Source organism: Podarcis pityusensis (genome assembly GCF_964106645.2).
Source record: "Podarcis pityusensis genome assembly, chromosome: 6".
NCBI classification, from domain to species: Eukaryota; Metazoa; Chordata; class Lepidosauria; order Squamata; family Lacertidae; genus Podarcis; species Podarcis pityusensis.
Window position 1 is genome coordinate 45,436,936 of NC_138030.1, and position 26,112 is coordinate 45,463,047.

The 26,112-nt window shown below is 43.2% G+C and overlaps 1 protein-coding gene across 2 annotated transcripts in view; it reads left to right on the forward strand.

The window, feature by feature from the left end:
- GRM4 (glutamate metabotropic receptor 4) overlaps positions 1-26,112 on the forward strand; it is a 296,392-nt gene that overhangs the window by 260,525 nt on the left and 9,755 nt on the right. For both annotated transcript variants that reach the window (XM_081010048.1, XM_081010049.1), the window contains exon 10: positions 22,792-23,038. In XM_081010048.1, coding sequence (XP_080866174.1) covers positions 22,792-23,038 — 247 coding nt within the window. The remainder of the gene's footprint in view (positions 1-22,791; positions 23,039-26,112) is intronic.

Consider the following 26,112-nt stretch of genomic DNA (forward strand, 5'->3'; position numbering starts at 1 on the left):
ATATATATATATTTAAATGGTTTAAAATGTACAGAGCCACCTGGCACCATTCACCAGCACTGCACTAATTTAGTCTAGAGGATTTCTCCTGCATATTCCGGCCTGTGTTATCAGCACAAGTAATCTGGCTGAGGGAGAAAGACAAGAGCTACTGCTCACTCATTGAACTGTGCGCTTCCCCACTCAATTACGGCGTAGTTGGGAATTTAATTAACACCTGGGTGTTTTGGCAACACTGAGCTCCCATGACAGATTCCACTGCTGTGGGAGAAGTGGCGCATCTTGCAGCAGCAAGGCTAAGAAACAAAATAATTCCCTCATTCTGGCCACAAGCTCTCCAGGGCCTTGTCTTCAGTGGCAGATCAGGTTGAGCTAGAACGTGACCCGGAGGAATCGCATTAGCTAATCCAATGTTAAACACAACTTGGCAAGCAGTGGGAAAGGAAGCGCATTAAGTCTGATGCACAGCTGGTGTAGAGCGGCCTAATGCCGGAGACTGTGAGGCCTGCTTTGGCCCTGGTGAGAATCTGTCCCTTCATGCTCTATTAGCAGCACAAGGAAAGGCATTATTTTGGGCCCTGAGCATCCCTGACCTAATGTCTCTTGACATCTGTATAAATCTGTTGTAAATACAGGTTTATTAGGGAGGATGTGGATGCAGTCCATCAGTCACTGGTGCTGGGCAAAAACTGTTTGTATTAATGTGGATTTTAAGGGGTTTCCATACCAACCCTACTTAAATGGATGAGTGATCCTTCTAGTATGCTGTGTTCATCTTTTGCAATAGCAACTTTTCTTACTATATTGGTGTGTGTGTGTGTGTGTGTGTGTGAAGTTTTATTCTATGAATCCATAATTTTGCCTAAGACAAAAGGCTGGGATCTAGAGGACCATGTGGCTATTTATTTCTGCATACCCTAGAGAAAGTTGGACTTATGTTTTTTGAACATTAACACCTTAGGTAAGGTTCATAACTCAGCAGAAGAGCATCTGCTTTGCATGCAGAAGGTCCTCGGTTCAAACTCTGGCATCTCCCCTCCAGGTAGGGTGGGGAAACACTCCCTCTCTAAGGGAGGGAAAGCTGCTGCCAGACAGTATAGACAATACTGAACCAGATGGACCAGGAGTCTCATACCTTTTAAACTAGCCTCCTGTGTTCATGCAAGTTAGTCTACAGCCAGTGTTTGAGATAAAGCTTTCCCCTCTGCTAAGCTCTATTTAGAGGGGTCTTTCTCTATCAGTCGAGCATCTACATATCTGTATAGCTATGATGGTGCATGGAATGAGCTCTCTAACCCATTAGTTGCTTCTGAATTTCTAGCAAACTCTATGCGGCAGTTTCCCACCGCAAAAGAACAATGAAATGTTCTTTTGAGGCCCAACATCAGCAGAAAGGAATGCTGGGGAGCTGCATGAGTCCTTGGACTGACAAGGACCCACTGCTACCTGTAGACACCCCAAATGTCTGCTGAGCACGACCATCTTTGTTGGGCCATAGTCCGACATGTGCATAAAGTTAAAATATGTTAATAGGTGCCAGCTCCTGGGGGCCGAGGCACTTTGGACTTCCCAATGTTTCTTTTTGAGGGGGCCAGGGCCCCTCAATGTTCAGAGGGCATTCAGCTCCACCCCCTGGCTCCTCACAACGTTGCTTGCACAACGTCAGGATGTTGCGTAACATTGTGCACATGATATCAAGACGTCATGTGACACTGCATGCACGAGGCCAGGACATTGCTCGCGCAATGTCAGGACGTCACGTCATGCCCCCTCAATCATCTTGAGAAGTTGGTGCCTCTGATTACATTGTAATATAGTATGGTAAATTGAGAGGCTCTGTGGCTGCCATGATCCCCTATAGGAGGTGGCAGCACATTATGATGGCACACAGCCTTTTAAAAATGTAGTTGCCAGCTACTGCTCTCTCCTCTTAGCTAGAGAGAGGCAGTTGCTTTCTCAAGCAGCAGAAGTAGGGCCAATGCCACTGTGCTGCTTGTGTCCTACAGTAACTACAGTCCCTCCTCCTCGTCCTCCAGGTATAGCAGCAAGTGCCCTTGTTGCTCATCTTCACTTAAGATTCTTCTCAAGGTGTGCCTGGTGGCTGCTAGCATTGCTGAACCACAGCCCATGCAGTTTTTACTCCTACACTTCATAATGTGTGGCTTGTAGGCTTCTGCTTGGAAGAACAGAATGAAACATTCTCAATTGCTGTGTGTGTGTGTATGTGTTACTCTAGGTGTCTGTTATCCTTTACAAGTGTCATTTTGCAAGCCGTGTGGGTGAGATACAATCTCCAAAAAGGAAAAAAAATAGAGTCTGATATAGTAATTATCTGTTTCTCTGTGGTATCTATGGTATCTCTCTGCCTCTTTTCTATATTGCCTAAGTGACACTTAACGGTCTCATGCTTTCAGTAGAGCTGTGCACTAAATATGCCCCTGATGTGCTCGGCTTTTACCGATTCAACCAAAGCTTCGGGGAAGGGTGCTTCCAGATGGGAGCTTAATACTGCAAACGGTCATGCAGACATAGCAAATGGACAACTTGCTATGTTGTTTATTTTAAGTTTTGGGATTTTCTCCAGAATAAATCCAGATTAAATGGGGAAGGGAGAACAGGAACTGGCATTTTGTTGCTAATTGGATACTGCAAAAGAATTGCAAGCATGAGCAGCACCCATTCCACAATAAACACCCATCTGGAAGCACCTGAAATAGCATCCATTAACTTTCATGCCACACAGAAGGAGGAGTTTTTAGTGTAGGTGTGGCTAGCCTGTGACCCTCCACATGGCACTGAACTAGAACTCCTATTATCCTTTGCCATTGGCCATGCTGGCTGGGGCTGGTAAAAGTCATAATTCAGCCACATCTTGAGGGCCACAGGTTAGCCAGCTCTATTATAGTGGGTTTGTTTTTAAAAAGGAAAGGAAATAAATAAATAGATGCTGGTTTTGTATCTGGAAGCAACTGTCATCTAGAAGGCCTTACCATTAATCCTAGCTGTGTAAACTGTGCTACTGTGTTCTTCTTCACACAGTGGTGAAAGCAGATTTGCTGGAGATTCACACTTGAGAATTCGTACATGACTTTGTGGGGTATACAGTGTAGAGTGTTCTGTGTGTAGACATGAAAAAATGTCACGTGTGAAGCAGCCTCTAGCAATAGGGACAAATGCTCCACTTCAATTGCACTCATCCTTATTATTTCTGAATGTGTTCCAGGCCATGCTTCTGGCATTCAGAACTAGTTCTGGCTCTGAGCCTTGTTTCAAATTAAGCCCCAAGAACAGGATCTGCCTGTGCACATCAAGCAAGATTTTTCTTTGTGAGGATATGCCACGAGACCAGTGTGGTGCATTGTTCGATCCGGATCTCAGCTCCAACCCATGCATGCGATTTCAATTGCTGATCAATCTTATGGTCCAAAATTAATCTGGTGTCATGCTAAGGTTGTCCACTAAAAAAAAAAAAGGACACGGGGAAAGAACAAATGGAGCAGGATTTCCATTTTGATGAAATGGCAGGGGAGATGCTAACAAGAAAGCAGGTTTCCTAAGAAATTATTTCCCAAAACAAAAGCTCCCTTAAAGCTAGTTTAATGTGCTCAGCATACTGTGGGTAATAAAGATGGAAATGATAATGACTGTAGATTATGCGCAAGGTTGCTCACCTCCTCACTGCAGCTTGTCATGGGATAATTTAGGGCTGCCGAAAGCTAGCTGTCAAGTTGCAATTCGACATGAAGCTTTGCCTCACTTTGGGGGCTTGTAATATACAGTGTTCCTCTTCTATTAGGCAGCTAACAAGCTGATTAGAGGCTATCGTAACAATGTTCCTGGCTCCCTTTGGAGCCCACACAACAGACCACCTTGCTGAGGTTTTCTGCTCTTTGTGTGCAACCAAGAACAAACATCCTTCTCAATGTAGCCAACCAGAGTCCTTCTCCTTGGGAGATACCAAACCTGCTCAGTTGGACAGTTTGTCATTGCTAACTGTTGTAAGGGGGGCAGCTTAAAAATAGAATAAAAACACTAGCCATTATTATTATTATTATTATTATTATTATTAAATTTGTATACTGCCCTTCATCCAAATATCCCAGAAAAATGCAAAATGGGAATACAAAACACATAATGAAACAAAACAAAAAAGCAACCAATCACCCCTCCCACAAACACATTTAAAAAGCCATAGAATGTTAAACAGCTGAATACCTGGTTGAAGAGAAACATTTTCGCCTGGTGCCTAAAGATATGTGATGAAGGTGCCAGGCGAGCCTCCCTGGGGAGAGCATTCCACAGTTGCATTTATAAGATCTGTAACGTATCTGTCTATTGCTTTCAGCATCAGCTTTGAGCAAAGAATGCTTTATTCTCTTGCAAAATCTTTGTTATCACAGCACTTTGATCCTTTTGTGAGAATTGACATCCCACAGTCTCCTCAGATCCTTTCTTTGAGGCCCATTTAAGACTGTAGCTAGTCTTAATTTCTCAGCCCACTTTGAGTTTTGTACAGTCTTGTCCAAGGCTAGTTAACTCCCTGAGATGTTTACTACTCAAGATGCAGTGGAACTACAAGTAAAACAAATGTGCATAGTAACGATTATATATTTATGTCCCCTTAAGTTTACCAGGGACGCGGGTGGTGCTGTGGGTAAAACCTCAGTGCCTAGGGCTTGCCGATCTCATGGTTGGTGGTTCGAATCCCCGCGGCGTGGTGAGCTGCCGTCTTTCGGTCCCAGCTCCTGCCCACCTAGCAGTTCAAAAGCACCCCTAAGTGCAAGTAGATAAATAGGTACCGCTTTATAGCGGAAAGGTAAACGGCGTTTCCGTGTGCTGCGCTGGTGCTGGCTCGCCAGAGCAGCTTCGTCACGCTGGCCACGTGACCCGGAAGTGTCTCCGGACAGCGCTGGCCCCTGGCCTCTTAAGTGAGATGGGCGCACAACCCTAGAGTCGGACACGACTGGCCCGTACGGGCAGGGGTACCTTTACCTTTACCTTTAAGTTTACCAAATCTGGATGAAGTGTGACTAACAGCTCATCCATGCTTCCATTTTTTCATTGCCTTCTAGGTGGGGGTCGAAGAGGTTTTTCTTTTGTCCCAGCACTTTGCCCAAGAAAACCCACTGTTTACTGCTGAATCAGACCCAGCTTGTAGAAATCAGATGTCAGCTTGTAGAAACCATTTACCCATCCTAAGAAATCATAGGACAAAAAGAAGTGTAGATAAGTGACTGTGAAATCTTCCAGGACTTCTGATTGATGGAAGCAGTTGCCAATATCAAAAATGTTGCTAGGATTATGGAAAAAGCTTGGTGGTGGGGAGGGAGATGGGAATTTCCATGGCTATCCACCCAAAAGGGGTCCATTCTCAGTCAGGTCCAATCCACTCTTCTTGCATTTCATAGCATATTGAGAGCATCATTTCGATTCCAGGCAAAGGAGGACTAAAAAAATCATTACTTTTCCAAGATGCCAATAGCTGATCCCTGAGAAATGTCTCCAGGGTCATTGATGCATACCCCCACAAAAAGGCTTTGTTTATATCAGGGGTCAGCAACCTTTTACAGCCATGGGCCAGTCCACCATCCCTCAGACCATTTGGTGGGCCAGACTATATTTTAGAAAAAATATCAACAAATTCCTATGCCCCACAAATAACCCAGAGATGCATTTTAAATAACAGCACACATTCTACTCATGTAAAAACACCAGGCAGGTCCCACAAATAACCCAGAGATGCATTTTAAATAAAAGGACACATTCTACTCATGTAAAAACATGCTGATTCACGGACCATCCGTGGGCCAGATTGAGAAGGCGATTGGGCCTTAGCTTGCCTACCCCTGGTTTATATTGTGCCATTTTCAGCTGTGTAACACAATTGTCCTATCATTGCAGTTGCCATTTTCTATGTGAAATATTTACATCAGAGGTGAAGATCCCCTGGTTATTTTTGTACATATCCTATCGTGCCTGACCATTGACCATGCTGGCTGGGACTGGTGGGAGTTGGAAACCAATGGCAATGGCAGATTCCCCATCCTTGATCTACATTAGCCTAGCAGGCAGATGTGCAGAGAGAGATAATTTCTAATAAATGGAGGTACTTGCACACCCCTGTGTTACCACATCTCACAGTATGTGCACCAAACACTAGTTATTGTTTGGTGTTGATGGACTCTAGCAGCTGTTGTATCATTTGTTTCTGCAAATTCAAAACTGACTATTAATTAGCATTAAAGCTGAACTAAAGAGGGGGGGGGGAACAATGAGTATTAAGAAGTCTAGGTAATAGCCCAATTGTGTTGAAGGAAGATAGCAGTAGGATGCATTTACACAGCAGTGTTTAATTGCCAGCACAGGGGCAGGAGCTTCCTAAGTTAGAGGCAAGGAGAAAACCCCTGGAGTGAAGGGGCATCAAACTCTCTATTAACAAGAAAATGCGTTGCTACTTCGGGCAGACTTAAGTGAGATGCCCATATTTAGAAGATGAGATGTGGGAGTCCACAGAAGTTAAAGTGTGTGATCCAGATAATTTTATGACCAGAGACCCAGGAAACTGTTGGGGAATGTTTATTGAATGGAACAGAAACATTCTGAAATAAAGTTCATCGCCTAACACTTGTGCTTGGTCTGGAGATGATGCACTGATGTTTCACTCGTTTACTTTGGACATTTATCACAATGGTTTGTAGCTGCAGTGACCGTTGGATTGCAGTCAAACTCAGGAAATAGGTGGGAGAAGCTGTAAATGCAGAAGTGTTATGTTTAACAGTTTCTTAAGAATTCAGGTCAAATCAGGAAAATACCAGCCAGTCACAATCATTTCAGGAATACAACTGTGCTAATTGAGAAGAGGTGGATTTCTGATTCCTGCTCTGGACACTCACTTTTTTAGACATTTTATTTCATATTTCTTCCCCCTTAAGACTGAGAAGCACAATCCCTTATTCGTTGTCTCTTGGTAAAGGTGAATGTGAAATATTCAAGGCAGGTACTGCATCTTTTGTCTTCATAGTGTAAATGGGGCCTTGGAACTAATCTGGGGCTTCAAGGTGTGATTGTAGTACAAAGATTATTACATTCCCTGGTCTAACAGTCTCCTATCTAGGTAGCTTTTGAAAAGCATTCAAGTTGTGGGAGTGTGTGGTGTGTGCATGCGCCTCTGCACTGTGTGGAGCTGAAATTGCACCCTGTTTGCTTCTTCACAGCATCTGCATGGAAGTGGCTTTTTGATCTGTGTGCCCAAGTGAAATTGCCTCATTCTTTTCTCCCGAGGGAGCAACTGATGAGATCTCAGTGTTATTTTATTAATTTTTCCCACCCTGTGTCTACAACTTTACACGGAGGCAGCAGATTATTCTAACAAGTCCCCCAAGCCCTTTCTCAGAGGAGCCTCTTATCCTAACAGATCCCGGTGGATTACAGAAATAGCAATAACCGAGGATCTAAAGAAAGAGACAATTTCCTGTGCTGATAAGGGGGAAGCCAAATAGCATCATCATTGTCTATTCCACTATTTATCGCCTGCGCTTTCAGAGATATGGCAAGCAGAGGAGGGAAATAATCCGGTGCTCCTTGTTCCTTTTGTTTCTTTAGCAAAGGCTCATGGTGATAATAAATAACAAAAGTGATAATTGGGTATTCTGCCCAGGTGACCAGGACCCCATAATGTTCCAACACAAAGGAAGGGAGGAAAAGAGGCATGAAGTCCACCAAAGGCAATATAGGTTTTGACTCCACAGGCAAATTAATCCAAAATCAGGAGCGTCTATAAACAGAGGGTTTAATTTAGAACAGCTTGGTCTTAGCAATTCAGATGTACACGGGCATTATTTGTTGCAACAGTTCAACCCTAATCAGAACTTAGGAGGACAAGACCCCTAGCAGATCTCCACACTATTATTAGGGACCCTGAAGAGCCACTGGATCCAGACATGACTGCCCCAGGACTAGAGGTTCCCACACCAGCTGCCTGGCTGGCTCTCAACACACAATTTCCAGGGCTATAGGAGCAGGATATAGCTATCCATGCAGGGACTTTAGAGCCACCACTAAGTGCCTGGTTAGGAGCACATGAGGCTACTTGGGAGGAAGGGGAAGTGCATGGAAGCATTTGCTTAGATCAGAGCCTGGTTAGGAACCAGGAAGCGGTGGAGCTTCCAGCTCCCAATCTGAGCTGCTTCATTGCAGAAGCAAGGCTGCCTTCCAAACTCAACCCTCATTAGCCTGGGGAAAGGGACATGTGCATTCTTCCATGGTGGCTACTAAGTTCTGGGGACTGATGAAGGGTGTTGGAAAGCCCCCCCCCCAAAAAAAAAGTATATGGACAAAATGTATGTGGAGTTTCTGTGAATTAAATATATGCCTCTTTTCCTCTTTTCCTATCACCCACCTATGGAAAATATTTGTGATTTTGTGTTGGCCCAGCTCTGTCCACTTTTGGGTATGGTCCCACTGTTATTGCAGCATAAGCTCTGACAGCTTTCTGCTGGATAATATGGCCCATCTCTATACAGTGGTGCCTCGCAAGACGAAATTAATCCATTCCGTGAGTCTCTTCGTCTTGCTGTTTTCTTCGTCTTGCGAAGCACGGCTATTAGCGGCTTAGCGGCTTAGCGGCTATTAACGGCTTAGCGGCTTTAAGAAAAAGGAAACAAACTCGCAAGAACTCGCAAGACGTTTCGTCTTGCGAAGCAAGCCCATAGGGAAATTCATCTTGCGGAACGACTCAAAAAACGCAAAACCCTTTCGTCTAGCGAGTTTTTCGTCTTGCGAGGCATTCGTCTTGCGGGGCACCACTGTACTAGACTAACACAACAATTTTGATCAAGGAAAGCTTCTAGAGCAGGCTTCCTCAACCTCGGCCCTCCAAATGTTTTTGGCCTGCAACTCCCATGATCCCTAGCTAGCAGGACCAGTGGTCAGGGATGATGGGAATTGTAGTCTCAAAACATCTGGAGGGCCGAGGTTGAGGAAGCCTGATCTATAGCCATGGACTCCAGGTACCATGGAGTGTATCTGCATCCATGTTCAGCAACACCCACATGGGTTCCTTTTATGCGCATCATTTCATGTGGATACACTGGAGCATGCTGAGTTGAGGTGGAGTACTAGATCCACAGACAGATATTTCATTTATTGCAGTCATCAGGAAAACAAGAATGGGGGAACTCTGTAAGATGAGTGGTTGTTTTTTGGGCTAAAGTCCTAGGTTCAATCTCAAGCATCTCTAGTCAGAGATATCCTGGAGACCTGCTGCTGGTCAGGGTCAATAGGACTGAAAGAGATGGAACAATGATCTGATTCAGTATACGGTTACTTCCTATGACAGATATAGGAAGTTGATTGAGGCTGAGGTGGGCAGAAAGGGGAAGGACACAAGAAAGGAAAAATGGGAGCTGTCCAAGAGGGCAAAGTAAAAAAAAGTGACCCTGAGAAATCCAAGAGAACCAGGGCTGATTGGCTCCCTGGAACATCAGAAAATGGTACTTTAAGTGAGCCAGGAAGGTAGTACAATGTCTCCTTGACATATAGTCCAGTATCTGATGCAGATATTCTCTCAGGCCAGCTCCCTTTGCCCTCAGTCAAGATACCAACAGTCATGAGGAAAGAGGAGGCTCCAGGAAGCTTTGTCTTATGGTTCTAGCTTAGAAGTTATCTCAAAGTTGGAGTTATCACCCACAAATGGAATAAAAGGTCGACATGTTCTTCACCTAAGTATCAGCACCATTTGGAATGAATCATCTTCCAGCCTGGGCTACCACATTTGAGGATACCTATACAGGGCTCAGCGAGAGCCTCTCTCTAGGGACAGCATCCACTGTCCTTGAAACGTTGTGCCCTGCCTAAGCCACTTTTGATTTAGTCAATGGAGGCAGGTTTATTGTTTTAAATAGAAAGCATTGGTAAGTACTCCAGTGGGAGCATCATGACAGTGGCTGCTGCCTACACAAACCCATTAGCAGCCACTCTGCACCTCCTTTTTCTTCCTCCTCCAGCTCTGCTCATTAAGAGCAGCTTCTTGCCTCTCAGCTTTTATCAATATCCTAGAGCCTCTGTGACAGAAGGTCCCCAAATGCAACCATCTTTGCAGCATGGTAGTATTTTTTCCCCTTTTGTTGGTTAAATTTTATTAAACACTTTCTGAATATGATTTTACAGCATAAATTAAAATTATTTTTTATAGCAATCGGCATATTAAAGTGGAAAAATACACAGAGCTTTGCAAATGTCATAACCCAACAGGAAATTAACAGGTAAAATTTTGAAAAATAACAAGACAAACAGGAAAAAGGAAAGAGCACCCTGTTCCTCATCACCCCATTATGGTGTGTGTTGATTAGGGTTGCTTTCAAAATTCTCTTGCTCTGAAAACTTCTCTCAAGATTCCAAAGTTTTGCATTATCTGGTTTTATTTCTGAAGTGGGAATAATGAATTAAGGACCCTTGATTATTCTGTTTTTGTAAATTTCTGAATTTGGTTTAAATGCTGTGCATTTGCAGTTTGCTTCAGTTTTCAAATCCTTTTTCTCTACCCCTCCCCACCCATTTTGTCATTGCACACACATTAAGGCTGCACTGAATTGATAAGGGCCATTTTTTTCAGTGACTTGTATTTATATTTGCCTTTCTTAGCAATTGGTATTTGGGGGATGAGGCCAAATTCTTTTAGGGGAAGAGAATGGGAGCAGCCACCATTTTGTTTTTCCTAGTGTTCTGAAGCCCTTTTTGCAGCTTGGGAAATTCAAAATTGCTACCACCATAAAACATGTCTACCTCCTTCAGCACTCACTGTGGGCTACCATTATAGTGGAATTGATTTATCTCACTAAGTCCTCTCACTTTTTGAACTTGCCCACTAAGTTTATGCACAGTGGTGAAAAATTTAAAAGCCATTGTTTTTGATGCAGGAACTGTTGTTGCTTTCAATCACTTTGTGCTGTGCAAAGTTTAGCAGCAGATAGCATCTGCTGCATAATTAATTTCCTATGAATCAGAATTGGGACTTCTTTCTCTCCTTCTTCCTCCATTCAATAACACAAGACGGAGATCTAAAGAGACCACTAATTGACTGAATAACCATTACAACTTCCTGCCCCAAAGCCTTAATTTATATACATGGACCCAAGATGTGAATATGCAAACCTAATTCCTCACAACTTCCCCAAACAACCTACCGGATTTTTCCATTTATAAGACCCCCCCCAATGTATAAGATGCCCCCTATTTGGGGGGACTCAGATTTAAGAAAATGGGGGGAGATGGCGCTGTGTATAAAATGCCCCCTAATTTTTGACATTATTTTTTAGGAAAAAAACCTAGTCTTATACTTGGAAAAATACGGTCTAACCCTGTCTCAATGTTAATTTAATCTGAAGAGAAGCATTTTACCATCCAAGCACGATTGTTTGTGCTGTTTTAATTTAACAACAAACTGATAACTTGTTAATCTCTTCTTTTAAAAATTGATTTACCTGCAGCCAGAGGCTTACCCAGATCTACTGTGTCATTTATGATGCATTTTCATCCAAGGATAGATGTTAGGCTTTTAATATAAAGGTATTAATATTTATTGAAAGTGTCACTTGACCTCAAAAGACCTAGCTTGTTGATAAATGTTAATTGGGCAAGTTGTATCTTTCAGACCAGTGGATCATACAACGTTCATTTATTTTCAGATACAGATAGATAGATGATAGATAGATAGGTAGGTAGGTAGATGATAGCTAGATAGATAGATAGGTAGGTAGGTAGATGATAGCTAGATAGATGCATTTTAAAATTTGAATTATCTATATCAAGCACTCACATCCTTGGGTAGCCTGAAAAGAGTTTTACCTTTAATATGGCAGATGTTTTAAAATCCACAATTCATTCAGCCTTAGAGCAATTCAAGGGTCACCAACCTTTTTGGGCCCATGAGTAAATTTGCAACCTAAAGAAACTGGGTAGGCACCACAAACGCCTACACCCACATCACAACCAAGCACACACCACAACCTAGTCTATTGGCAACAATAGAATGCTTCTTTCAAGACTAATATAAGAGGGAAAGGGGGCTTCGTTGGTCTACCTTGGCAACCTCTGCAGTAATGGTTATTGCTCCATTTTTAGAAATGGGGAACTGAGCCTAAATATAATTTCTCAGACACCAAGCAGTCATAATTCTCAAAATTAAGAAGCCATTCTGTAGTGTATCTGTAAATAAGCCCATTAGAACATGAAAACCAATATTTTCAGAACTTAAATTAGGTAGATTCTGGTAAATTCTAAACAAAGCCATTACCGTTGACTGCAGAGTATTTTATATTCCATAAGAGAGCTGTTGCAATGCAGAAGTTTTACATAGTTTTCTGTTCTCTTTGATGAGCTTTGGTGCATGACAGATGTCATCACCTATATTCTGGCTTGGTTCCCGTGAGATACTGGCACATCACAGCTGTCTGGATTAGGGAGTATATAGTTCCCCTCCCCAGTGAACAAGCAGAAGAAGAGAGAATGAAGCTGAAGCTACATCTCCTGTTAGCAATTTTAGGTGTACAGTGAAGCAGATGTACCCAAAATGCAACCTTCCCTGTCAGGGACTGGCTGGACAATGTGGAGTAATGGCTAGATACTGATGACACTAAGAGAAGGACGGTTGGAGACAGACTTGGAAGAACTGGGGGAGCATGTAACATCCAGGAGATGAGGGTTAGAGGCAGGAGAAGCTGCAGGATTGGACAGTGAAGAAGACGTGCATAAAGAGGAGGAAATAGTTCAGGCTGGTGTAGAGTCAAGGGCTGCCCCACCTCTTCCTCCTGCCCCCACACCTCCTGCTCCATGGTCTCCCAGGACAGGATTGAAGCTGGAGGAGCCTACGTCTGCTTGTGTTCAGCTTGGGTGGGGGAAGCTGAAGTCCCGGGCGAGGCTTCTCTGTTGCGACAACTGCCTAATTGGGTGCACACCTAGGAGTAGCTGAGAGAAGTAGGACATGCCTTTTCCTAACTTGTAAGTGTCATTCAGACAAAAAGGTCCTCACTATGGACATTGCCTGACAGTGCTGTGACATTTGCTCAAGAAACTGGGAGGCATAACATATTTTGTTTTGTTTCCAGAGATGTGGGAAACGATGCATTGCAAATTCCCCACCAGCCCCAATTTCAGTTCCATAGTTTTGCTATTATGTGGCAACTTGAATGCTATTACACACCTTCCCACTATTACCAGAGTGAGGACCTGCAGGTCTGGGAGCTAAATGCAGTCCTCTGTGTCTGGCCCCCAGAACTCTTCCTGTGCCATCCACCCCTCTCCCCAGGCCAGACCTCACTCTGGTCCAGCCTCACATGCTCAGTGTTTTTACCTAGTTGGACTGTCCTTGTCTCTTGCTTAACTAGATGAAAGATAGAGAGGAGTGTGTGAGTGTGCAGAGTAACTAACCTGCTGCACAAAGGTAAAATGTACCTGTGTGGCTCCACCCACTTTAGCTTCTGGCCCCACCCACCAGAAAGTTGCTCAGAAGGGAATGGGACCCTCAGGCTCAACAAAGTTTTCCTCACAGATGACAGCTACCAGCACATTAGTGTCTCTCATGAAATGTAGCACATTAATACAGAGGCCGTGTTAAGAAGGAAAGCACAAATAATGGCCTCTACCCAAGGAAGTGAACCCTACAGCTCCACACTACACAAAATATTGTCCCTGTTTACACCAATAGCCATAGGAAGTTTGGGAGGATGCAATTTACTCCAAATTGATGCACTCATTGAAGGGAAAACAGGATTAATACTTGTGGTAGAGAGATTTGGATCCACAACAACAGCAGAATGAAAGCTACAAATGTGTTGCACAGTAAACAATTGCCTGGACAGGCCTCTAATGCAAAGGTGTAATGAAGAAAACACGGTGTGTTTAATCAAGTCCCCATCTGGTGTAAATTGGCCATTTGGGACTATACCCCTTTAGGTCTCCTTGGCAGAGATCTGAATTAAATAGTGTCCTGGTTAAAGCCAACAGAAATAATGTCCCACTTGCAGTGATGCTTGCAATTGTTTCTGAGTCTTTGTGGTGAATAGGTTTGTCACTGACAGCCTGATTGGTCCCTGGTTGGGGAAGGTAATGCAGCAGTCATCACAACATGAATGCCCTTTTGTAGCCAATGCAATTAGAAATTTGCTGTTCCCCCTTCCTTTAGTGGAGAGCTTGAGATGGTAGAGAGTGTCTGTGTGTGTCTGTCTGTGTGTAGCATACCTTGCTAAGGTGTGCTGCGACTGATCTGTGACAGTAAAAGACTTTTGCAGAATGCCAGAAAATCAGTCAGCAATGGGCACACTACTTTTTCCCATGGATATGCTTCAGCGTATGCACTTTCTTCCTCTGACAAATCGGTTGCACAAACACAGCTTTTGAACAGCGACATTGAATAGCTCTGCTTTCTAGCAGAAGAGAAATCCGGTACAGTTTCTAGGCTCATCTAAGGACTTGAACAAACACAAGCCCCTGTGTTGCATAATGTAACAATCTACAAAAATGGAAATGCAACATGTTGGCTAATAACTGTTATTGAATATACAATTGGTTATGATGTCATTCAAAATATATGAACAAGCTGCTTTAAAACGATGTATATATTATATAACACATCTCACAAAATATACAAGTAACTACAAGTTGTCATATGTATCAGAGACAAAGAATAAAACAAATCAATGAATAGCGAGGAACGCTAAGTTGTCTCTCAAAGGAAGACGTCTCACAAAAGTCTAAAGGAAGACGTCTCTCTGGAGCCTCAAAAGAACAGTATATCCGGAATAGTTCAACTGTTTCGGAATAAAGTCTTCATCAGCGAATAATTTTCAATGGAATATTCATACTAGTAGGGATCATGCTAGTGGGTCAGGGCTCATCTAAGGACTTGGCCATGAGCAGTGATCAAAGTATGGCACATAACTGAACATGGAAGGTGTGTCTCCCTTGAAAAAGCAGGCTCCTTTTCCAGAAGGATGCCTCATTTCTGTGGTCGTAACTGGCCAGCAATGCAGACTCCACAGCCTGAACTGGGCCACTACATGCTCCTTGCCAGCCACGTGGACCAGAGGGAGCATCTCCAGAAATGGAAAAATTCTGTATCATGTATTTCACAGGGAAATCTATCTGAGTATATACTAGGGGTGCACATTGGCTCTGTGTGCAGCAAAACTAGAACAGAGGTGATCCAGGTATGGTTTTCACATGACTCAGTCAAATTCTGCCATTTAACAAGGCAACTTGAGTCAGATCCCAGACATCCTAAAGTACTGAGTCATTCTGTGAATGTGGCTGCCCCCCCAGCTGCATTTTGCCCTTAAAATGAAGTAGCTGCATTATTACTGTTGTTATTTTGAAAAGGGAAACCCAGCCAATTAGGGAAATGCCCTGAGCACAAGTGGGGAGGAGTAGAAAGGGAAGGGTATCTTTTGTTTTGATGGACAAACCTAAGTCTTAACCTCAGTGAATTATTTCCCCTGTGCATTCCAATCACAGTGACTTGGACAAGGGAGCTGGAAGTAAATAAAAGTGGTTGTTTTTGTGTTGTTGTTCCTCTATGAGTTTTGCCTGGGAAAGCAGAATATTTAGCAGTGTGGTAGACCAGGCATAGGCAAACTCTGGCCCTCCAGATGTTTGGGACTACAATTCTCATCATCCCTGACCACTGTTCCCGTTAGCTAGGGATGATGGGAATTGTAGTCCTAAACATCTGGAGGGCTGGAGTTTGCCTATGCCTGTGGTAGACTATTGGTATCCTCTCTTATTGCTTTGGTTCCAAACAAACAATTAAAAATAAATACTTAAATCAATTTGTTTCCATTCTGCTGCTGGCCCCACCCCCCACTTTGAGTTATTTTGATTCTTAGTTTGCAAACTCTTAGGACAGCTGAGTACAGAGTAGATATGGGGGAGAAATTTGATTCGGTTCTCAATTAAAGGTGGAGCTACCAAATTCACACTTTCTGAAACAATAAGCAAGCCAAAACATGGTCATTCTTAATAATTCACACTTCGTAGAATCATATAATCATTGGTCTAGCCAAGGCAGAATAGAGTGGGACTATCACTTCCTAGGGACGCGGGTGGTGCTGTGGTGTAAACCACTGAGCCTTGGGCTTGCCGATTGGAAGGTCGGCGTTTCGAATGCCCGCAATGGGGTGAGCTCCCGTTGTTCAGTCCCAGCTCCTGCCAACCTAGCCTTTCGAAAGCACGTCTAAGTGCAAGTAGATAAATAGGTACCGCTCCGGCGGGAAGGTAAATGGCGTTTCCGTGCACTGCTCTGGTTCGCCAGAAGCAGCTTAGTCATGCTGGCCACATGTCCTGGAAAAACTGTCTGCAAACAACCATTGGCTCCCTCGGCCAGAAAAGCAAGATGAGCACTGCAACCCCAGAGTCATTCACGACTGGACTTAACTGTCAGGGGTCCTTTACCTTTATCACTTCCTTTGATCAGGACACTATACTTCTCTGAGTTTTGCAAAGCAGCTCTCCAATCAACCAATGTATACATAAATGCACATACTGCATAAAATGTGCATAATTATGCATATATTGATGGGAATAACATACAAACATGCAATCTATTTAGGGAAATTGCTTCCAAAATGTTCATAGTAGTAAAAACTGCATACAAAAATGTGCCTTTTAGGAGATGCTTGAGCAATAATGCTTATGAATTTTCAAGGGGAATGAAAAAACACACAGCCAAATTGCTGCAGAAATGTAGTGAAATGAATTTAAGACTGGAAGAATGAGGAAATGAGAGAAACCAAAACTGACAGCTTAGTCCATCCCTAGTATAGGGTCATTCACTTTCCCTCTCCCTCAGTTCAATTCTGGGGCTTGTCATGTGATTTATTTGTTCCTTTTAATTCAATCTCTTTCTGTTTTCCAACAAACACCTCCTACCTTAATGTGCCTTTCATTCCATCTGTTTTTGCTCATTTATACTAGGTTTGCCCAGACTTCTCTTAGAGTCCCCCACTTGTTGCTGCTGTGTGTGTTTGCTGGTTCTATTGATTTCCCCTAGTTTTTTCTCCCACTTTTAGTTTGCTTGTTCAAAGTTCCATTCTCCTCTCTGCAGTTTTAGGGTACCTGTGATTTGATTACATTGAATTCTTTATCACCACCATCATCATCAACATCTCCCCTCCCCCTCTAGTTCTGATACTACCCTTCTCTCCCTGGCCCTCAGCTCTACCTGATTGTCTCTCAAGTAAACTCTCAGTTGTATTGCTCATTGACAGCCTATTGCTACCAACTTACCCAGAGGCACCTCCCTCATCATGTCACTGGTTTTCAGGCTGATTGTCCACAAAATACTAGAGGTGAAGTGAAGTGATTTCTGTTTTACCAGCTCAAAACAGTAAAGCCTGCCCTTGTGGGAGAACCACTGCACATATCATTCTGAAAGTTGGCAGGCTTCATCCTCTGACTTGGGGCAACCATGCCTGAAAAGTGCATCCAGTTAATGCAGAAAATAACAAGTTGCTCCCCTCCCCTCTTCCAGAATGCCCCCAAATCTGATCAAGGGGTTCTCCCAACCCTATGGAGCAGATTTGGAGAGGGTGTGGGGAACACAGGGGGAGGAAAATAGGGAAAGTCACATTGCATATGCAGAAACCCTTGCACTGATGGAACATGTTACTTGAATGCTAACCATCATTTTTCCAAGGGCTACTGACATTGTCATTGACAGGGACCATTGGGGGAAAAGAATTATAGGAGCTAATTATAGTGACCCTTCCCTCTCCCTACTTGCTGCTAGAGGTAGTATAGTGGGGATGGGAGTAAGATAAGGGGAATAGAGGATTAGTGGGAAGGGGAGAGAGGAAAGGGGCTGCCTGGACTGGGGAATGGCAGAAGATGAATTCAGTTCATGAACTCTAAAGCAGAGGAATTCTTATCTGGCTCAGATTAAAATCTAAACTGGATTTTGGATTGTACTACTGGCCTAGTATTTAAGGTGAACATTGGAAGTCCCTGTGATTTATTTATCTCTTACATTTACATTCCAGCTTGCCTCCAAGGAGTTCAAGGTGGCATACATAGCTTTACCTCTTCCCATTTTCCCCTCACAACAACTGTGGGAGAGTGACTGGTCCAAGGCCACCCAGTGAGCTTCCTGGCTGAGTAGGGATTTGAGCCTTGGTCTCCCAGGTCTTTGTCCAACACTCTAACCACTGCAGCACACCAGCTCTCATTCATATTTCCAAGCCTGGAAATACTCTGTCATCATGCAATAGGGAGAAAAGGTGCATTGGCTGAAATTCCCTCTTCTACAGAGTGATGAACAGCGTAAGATCCCTGTCCTCTTTTGTATCCACTTTACCTGATTGAAAAGGACGCTGAGAGTGTAATTCAAATTCATAGCCTTCTATCTGTAAACTTTGGAGACTCCCCCATGGCTGCAGGATTTATGGTTTTGCAGTCATCCTCCCATCCCTGAATCCCACTGCTTTTGAGAGCAGCAGAATACAGTTAGATGATTGGGAGAAAAATGAAGCACTCCTTATAATTTGAATTGCTAAATACAAAGGACCATTTCACAGAAAATGTTGTGATGTGATTGTGTGCTCTACCGTGCAGTTGTACTGATTGTGCAATACTGTCAATAAGAACATTAGTACTCACAAAATATCCATTTGCTAATCTCAGCCGTTGTGCCTGAGACCTGCCTCCCCCACCATGCCTCCTGCCATATATCTTGATACCGTGTGCACATGAAATCCTTGCTAACAAATATATGGACTAGTGTTCTGCATCCGAAAGTCTGATTGACTTGATCATCACTAAGGTATCTTCAATAAGCCCTCATTTCAATATTTTGGCTCAAAACTATTTTTTGATTATACCACGATTCTTCAGAATATTCCATGTGTTCTATACATATGTTCCATATACTCCATACATGTGCCCCATCTCTATAGCTCAGTCAGCAGACAATGAGACTCTTAAACTGAGGATTGTGGGTTCAAGTCCCACAAAAAGATTCGTGCATTGCAGTAGTTGGAGATAACCCTCATGGTTCCTTCCAACTCTATGATTCTATGTGGTTGGGATCACATAAAGTTCATCTGTAACATATATTGAGGGGGAAAATAATGCTGTCAATGTCACATATCTGAAAATAGGAATTCATACAGTCTGTAGCAAGGATCTGCAACATTGCCATAATCTGTGTGTGTGTGTGTGTGTGTGTGTGTTCCCTCCTCCCTCCTCTTCGGTACTTGGAAGCTCAGCAACCTTTAGTAATCCATCTTCTTCTTTGGGTGCCAATGAGAAACCTCTTCATTTCATCTTTTTTCATTTCTGCATCAAGAGATAATTTTATATCTGTCTTTAGGTAGCTAAAAGACTATTCATAAACAATGGCAGGAAGTAATTTTCTAGAGGTTAGAAAGGTTCTAGGCAGTACTGGAGCTGGGAAGAGAAGGTGGGAGCAAATACCCGCCCTAAGATTTGCCTGTCCATCATCTGCCCAACCTGTCATTAGAATCTGTAAGCATAGTGAAGATGGGGCAAGTAGTAGAGCCTGTCATCTTAGTCTCCCACTATAAGCACTATATCCCCCCCTAAAAAAAGAAACTCTTTCTCTTTATAAAGCCACCTCTGCATGAACATGTGCACATCACCATCCCTACAATGATGTATGCTAGTTGTTCCACTGTTAGGAGGTGCCCATGAAGAAGCCAAGGAAATGGGAGCCGCCCTAAATGGAGGCCTTTGTTTATTTTTGAAACGGGCCTAGAGAGAACCTGCCAACATTCAGGATGTGTCTCACAAATCTACCATACTCCTTCTTGGCCCAGCTCATTATATTTTACCTGGAGTCACCTCTCTTTTCTATCAAGGTGATTGCAACCCAACCCCAAAATGTGGTGACAGGTGGCTTCTATAAGGTAGATGGTGTGTAGGGGAAAGATCTATACTAACTTTAGCCCTAGTCTCTGCCCTGATTAGCAAATTGTAGACTGTGAGACTGAGCTGGAAACCCCCCTGCAAAAATGTGGGGGGGGGGGGGGTTCCTGTGATCTTCTTGTTGGATGTGGCAGTCGGAGGAAGAAGTTTCCCTAAAAGTTTTGGGATGAGGTTTCTGCTTATGTTACTGGATCTAATCACAAAGTGTAGTTGGCAGGAAGCTGTAGAGAGACCGTTGAGTTGCTTCCTGCACCTTGATGTAGTGTTGACCCCCAGGGCATTCTCAGGAATTCAGCTGGTGGGAAGTTGTAGACAGGGGATTATTCCATGGCATGGAGCTTTTAATAAAAGAAAGCAAAGGAAAAATGGAAAAACCCTTGGTTACCTCCTAAGGTTAAATAAGATAAGCGGCAACCCTTCCTGTAAATTTCTAAAGAAATCTGTCCCCCATGCCAGCCTTATTTCCCCCCAGGAAAAAAAATAGAAAGTTTGAAATGTTTTGGCATAGCTCTAGTAGGATGGATCCAAAATTTTAGTAAAGACAAATAACAAAGAATAAAATGTGGGTGTGTATGACGTTACTCAATGTGTGAAAGAGATTCACCGTGCAACCGTGTAAGGGGGTGGGGGACAAACCAGCAGAGGATGACTTGTCATTTGAAGTGTTGAAGAATTGCCCATCCCTGCCACCTCTCTGTGATTGGGCAAAATGAAGAGAGCTTCTCTTCCTGGTGCTATCTGATTTACACATCCCCCATTTGCGAGATGCCTGCCAGGCCCTTTCCATAGAAAAATGGATTATTCTACAGTCAGATTAATGGGCTTTCATTTTGCAAAACATCTGTCACCGTTAGTCCTGGACAGTGAGCGTGAAATTAGTTTTGACTGCAGAAAGGCTACGTCGGTGTGTAATATGTGACTAACATTACAACGGCTCAGGAAGCGAGCTGGTGAATGAGAATTACCTGTTAAAAGGAGAAAGGGCTTTTCCTGCATACTCTGGGATGGGAGGAGCAATGCATGGAATCCGGAGGAGAGGCTTAAAATGGGAGGGGGGAAACCCACCCATACAATGTTTCTGTGATTGCAATGTATCTCAGCTCCTTATTTGCTGCCATGGAATTAATGTAAGAGGTGAGAGGATGAAGGAAGTGCAGCCAAGATGCCTTTGTGGATGCAACAAAAGGGAATGTTTTGCAAAAATATCCTTTGTGCAACAGTGTGTCTTAGCTTTGCAACACAACAGAGTATCACAAACACTCTGTAGCAGAGGTGGATAAGCTGTGGCCCTCCACATGTTGCTGGATTCTAGCTCCCTAGTTAGCAAGGCCTAATAATTTGATGTGAGCTGGAGTCCAGCAACCGCTCCTTTCAGTAGCTCTATTCAGTAGAGCTGCAACTTCCTATCTATAACATAGTCTGCTAAAGCTTCACTGATCAATTGACAGCATCCAATTTTAATGAGGGTGGGCAAAATTTGAATTTGTGGATCTGCAAGTTGTTTATTTTTGGTGGTTATTTTGGTTCTGGTATGTTACTGTTACAGGGAATGAAAATGAAACCTTGTTAACCTTCTAATTGTGAATGGTAGCCTTCTAATTATGAATGGTAGCTTTTGCTTAAGTTGAAAATCATCTCATACTTCCTTCACTTTGTCAAAAATACGCCCGTATTTAGGTTTGGTAATGTGAAAGTTTATTTACATTTAAGCAAGTATTTTTTTTAATTGTTAGACAAGGAGAATTCATTGAATATATTTGCCACCTGAACCCTGGGATCATCTTCCCTTGGTAACTTACAAATTGTCCTCTTACTGAGACTGGCAATATGTGATAGGACTCAATATTGATGAAGCATTGATGTAGTTTATCTTTTCATTTTAATGGGGCTATTTTAGATGTTGTAAAGTTATAAAGCTTTTGAGATGGGATGGAAGGAAAACACAACTAAACTCTGCCCTATTTAATGTGCTACAAATAGAGTTGGGCAGGCATTATTTCTGCAATAGCTGGCATTCTGGCCACCGGGCAGTCTCTGAAGGCCCATGACACTGCAACCTTATGAGAACCAAACAGGTATAGGTCTGGCCAATGCAGGATGAAATGGAAGATTATCTGGGAATCCTATGAATACCACCTTGAATTGCATCATAGAAGGAAAGTGGGGCTGTAAATGTAATATCCTGTTCTTGAGTTATATTTTCAGATTTAAGTTATTAGATCAAGGGGGAGGTTTGCTTAAAACAACCAACTAGGATGCATAAGAAATTCAATTCATTTCACTCTTAAATGCAAACCGAGTCAATTGGCACTTTTCTTAGACAATTGACAAACCAAAACACAGTCTTCCACAGTGTGCGCGAAAATGCATATATTAGTGAAAATAGCATTAAAATGTTATATATTGGGGAAAACTTTACAAAACCGTGTATATTAGGCAACATTCCATGTAAAAATATACATATTAAGAAACATTCACACAAAAACGCTTTGAAAATTATCTTATAGGTATGTAAATGAAGACGATTGAATTTAAGATTAGAGGAATGAGAAACTGAAATTGACAGATTCGCCGACGCCTATAACTAACACTAGTTTGTATGATGTATTTGTATTGGAAGGGGTAAGGTCATCCATAAGTTATGTGTGTCGTGAAAGCCAGCCCTGAGGACCATTTTTGCTACTAGAAATAAATATTCAGTTAATTAATTCTTCCACTCAGATTAATTGAAACATGCTCATCTCTCGCCTGGTTTTGCTCCAAGCAACTCTGCCCACAGACAACAAAGAAACTTTCAGGTGGTTGTGATATTTTAGGAAGTAGGTTTCAGAGCTGAGTCTGTTTTCTTATGTCTTTCAGATGTACATTCAGACCACGACGTTGACCATCTCGGTGAGCCTAAGCGCCTCTGTCTCATTGGGTATGCTCTATATGCCCAAAGTCTACATCATCCTCTTCCACCCAGAGCAAAATGTGCCCAAACGAAAGCGCAGCCTCAAGGCAGTTGTGACAGCAGCCACAATGTCCAACAAATTTACTCAGAAAGGAGGCTTCCGCCCCAATGGAGAGGCCAAATCGGAACTGTGTGAAAATCTGGAAACACAAGGTAACCTTCTAAACTCACCTGAGTCCATGTTGCCTTGCTCCCTTTAAAACATCTTCCTCTAATTGTGAACTCAAGTAAAACAACCCTATAAGGGAGAGCAGTGTGCTCATATTGCAAAGGAGGGTGACAGAGCTCAAGAAAGCTGGCTAAATGAATTCATAGCTAAGGCATGGAGTTTCTGTGTTCTAGATTTGCAGCTCCATTTCTGAGCCATGTAACTGTACTACCAACACAATCATAACCTCTATAAGTTTTAAAGTATGGGAGGCCTATCATATGAAATTTCACATGTTCAGAATAAAGGACATCTGAAGGATCTGTGGAAGACACACAAAATAAAGGAGGATCACTGGGGTGCACAGAAGTTAGATTGAAAGATACTGTATAGAGGTTTCTGAATCTCAATGGTTTAACAGTAGCAAAACAAAACAAAACAAAACAAAAAACCCTAGGTTGCTGAAGTCAAGAAAGTTGGGGGTGGGGGGGCTGAACAGGAGTAAAATTGTGTATGAAGACCAAGTATATGCACAGAGGCACCTTGTGCAATTCTGTGTCTACCTTCCTGGGCTCCTATTGTGTAGCTGATTCTTGTTGGCAGACCTCAGGGTTTTAGTGAAAAACAAAGTTGGTCCCACAAGCCTAAAATCTTCCAACCTGCTGATTTACAAAGTGGTTTAAAGAAACCTTGTTTGGCATGTTTCCCTGCTTATGCCGTGTGTAGCATGGCTTACAGGAGATCACATAAGGTGCCAGTGCACCTTGAGGTCAAAAACATGTTATGCCAAGCAAACATTTTTAAAAGCATACTTATCACTGCCACTTTCTCTTTTTTTTGGGGGGGGGGGAGTAGCCATATACATCTGGATCAGGACTCTGGCATGTGGGAAAGGGTGGTTAATGCAGGCTTCCTCAACCTCGACCCTCCAGATGTTTTTGGCCTACAACTCCCATGATCCCTACCTAGCAGGACCAGCGGTCAGGGATGATGGGAATTGTAGTCTCAAAACATCTGGAGGGCAGAGGTTGAGGAAGCCTGGGCTAATGTTTTCTGCCCTGTGCTGTTTAGCCAGTGAACATTGATAATACCCTGATTGCTATTTCCTCTGGCTGTGCTGTTTCCTGCAAATATCATCTTTGAGAGTAATTAAGCACTCTGGTAGATTTTCAGTGAGAAAACAGCATAGGAAGCAAACAGGTATGGGAAGGAAAGGGTTACAATGTTGCAGTCCTGATCAGGATCAGGCCCCTGCACAGCTGCTTTTCTTCCTATAAAAAGAAAGTGTCCAGTGCTATGCATACCTTAAAAAATGCAATGCATTGTTAGATATTAAATGCTTAAATATGTAAATGTGTACATTAAGATATGAATGCTCAGTGTAATGTGTAGCTTGACTCTTATAGTTTCAGTATATGTATGCAGCGCGTTCTGCCAAACCTAGAACAAAGACAAGAGAAATTGGGCGTATTTCCCCCCTTTAGAAATATGTTTCCATGGCAACCCTCCCCTTTCTCCCTTGGGATGGGAACCCTTGTGAAATTCAGCAGTGCTTAGAAGAATAGCAAAACCAGCACAGCCTGATGTTCTGAAGTACCAATTACCTGGAACTCCTGTTGCTTTCAATGGAGGCTGCAGAGCTTATTGCCTTTGAAAATGTGTGTGTGTGTGTGTGTGTGTACACACATTCTTCAACTCTACCCTCTGAAATAGGCATGGGTGCAAATCCTGGAAAAAAACACAACACTCCAAATTGTGGGAAATCTGAATGTTATATTTGCACGCTTGGCTTCAGCTTACCGTAGCTGTGGAAAATTGGGCAGCAGTAATACAGTAATGAGGGACGTGGGTGGCGCTGTGGGTTAAACCACAGAGCCTAGGACTTGTGGATCAGAAGGTCGGCGGTTTGAATCCCCGCGACGGGGTGAGCTCCCGTTGCTCGGTCCCTGCTCCTGCCAACCTAGCAGTTTGAAAGCACATCATGTGCAAGTAGATAGATAGGGACCGCTTTGGCAGGAAGGTAAACGGTGTTTCTGTGTGCTGCTCTGGTTCACCAGAAGTGGCTTAGTCATGCTGGCCACATGACCCGGAAGCTGTCTGCGGACAAACGCCAGCTCCCTCGGCCTATAGAGCGAGATGAGCGTGCAACCCCAGAGTCGGTCACGACTGGACCTAATGGTCAGAGGTCCCTTTACCTTTACCTTTTTAATACAGTAATGTCTTCTGTGATTGGGTTGCACTTGCAGAGAGGAACTTTTTATAGGGCACAGCTACATGCTGACTTCCCCCCTCCCCACCCACACTCCCAGAAAGCCCCCATATATTTGTTTTCCCATATGCTTACATTGGGGCTGGGGGGAGGAAGTTGCACTATCTGTTAATGAAGGGCAGGGAAACTCAAAGCAGAACTTCCGTTTTTGGCAGCAGTCCAAGTTCAGCTCTCTCCATAAATGGACACTTGAACCAGTAGCTGAATTGTAAGTAAAAGAACCAAGTTCTCTTGAGAGCAATTCAATACCCATGCTCCATTGCCAAGTGTCTCAATATGCTCTTCCATTTGAGCCCCTCTCTGAGTTAGCGACGGGGCACTTGCACTTAGAATTTAGCAAAGACAACTGAGCTCTTTTCCTCACAATTGGGAAAATAGTTTGGCTACTTGTGAGCTCAGTTTGGACTCTGTCACGCCTTGATGATGTCATTTGCAGCGCAGGTGGGTCTGATTCTTCCTTTAGCCTCCCTTTGAACTTCCACACTTTCTCCTTGCTTGCGTGCACACCTAGTGGTGCAATGGAGAAAGGGAGGTTTTTCTCCCCCACCTCATTCTCCCATCCCATTTCTGCCACTGCAAGAACAGCAGTCTAGGTAAGCAGAGTAAGCTGGAGTTAAGAGATTCAGTGATATTTCTACATTATTACATCTATGTGCTACTTCAATTCATGGTGGTTTTCAATATGACTTTCTTCATACATAAGTCCTGAACACTTGTGTCTTAATATGCTTGCAATGCCACCTAGAAAGGGTTAGCAGTTCTTCATTTCAAGGTGCAAGTTTGGGTCACTGGCTTCTAGATTTTGCTAAA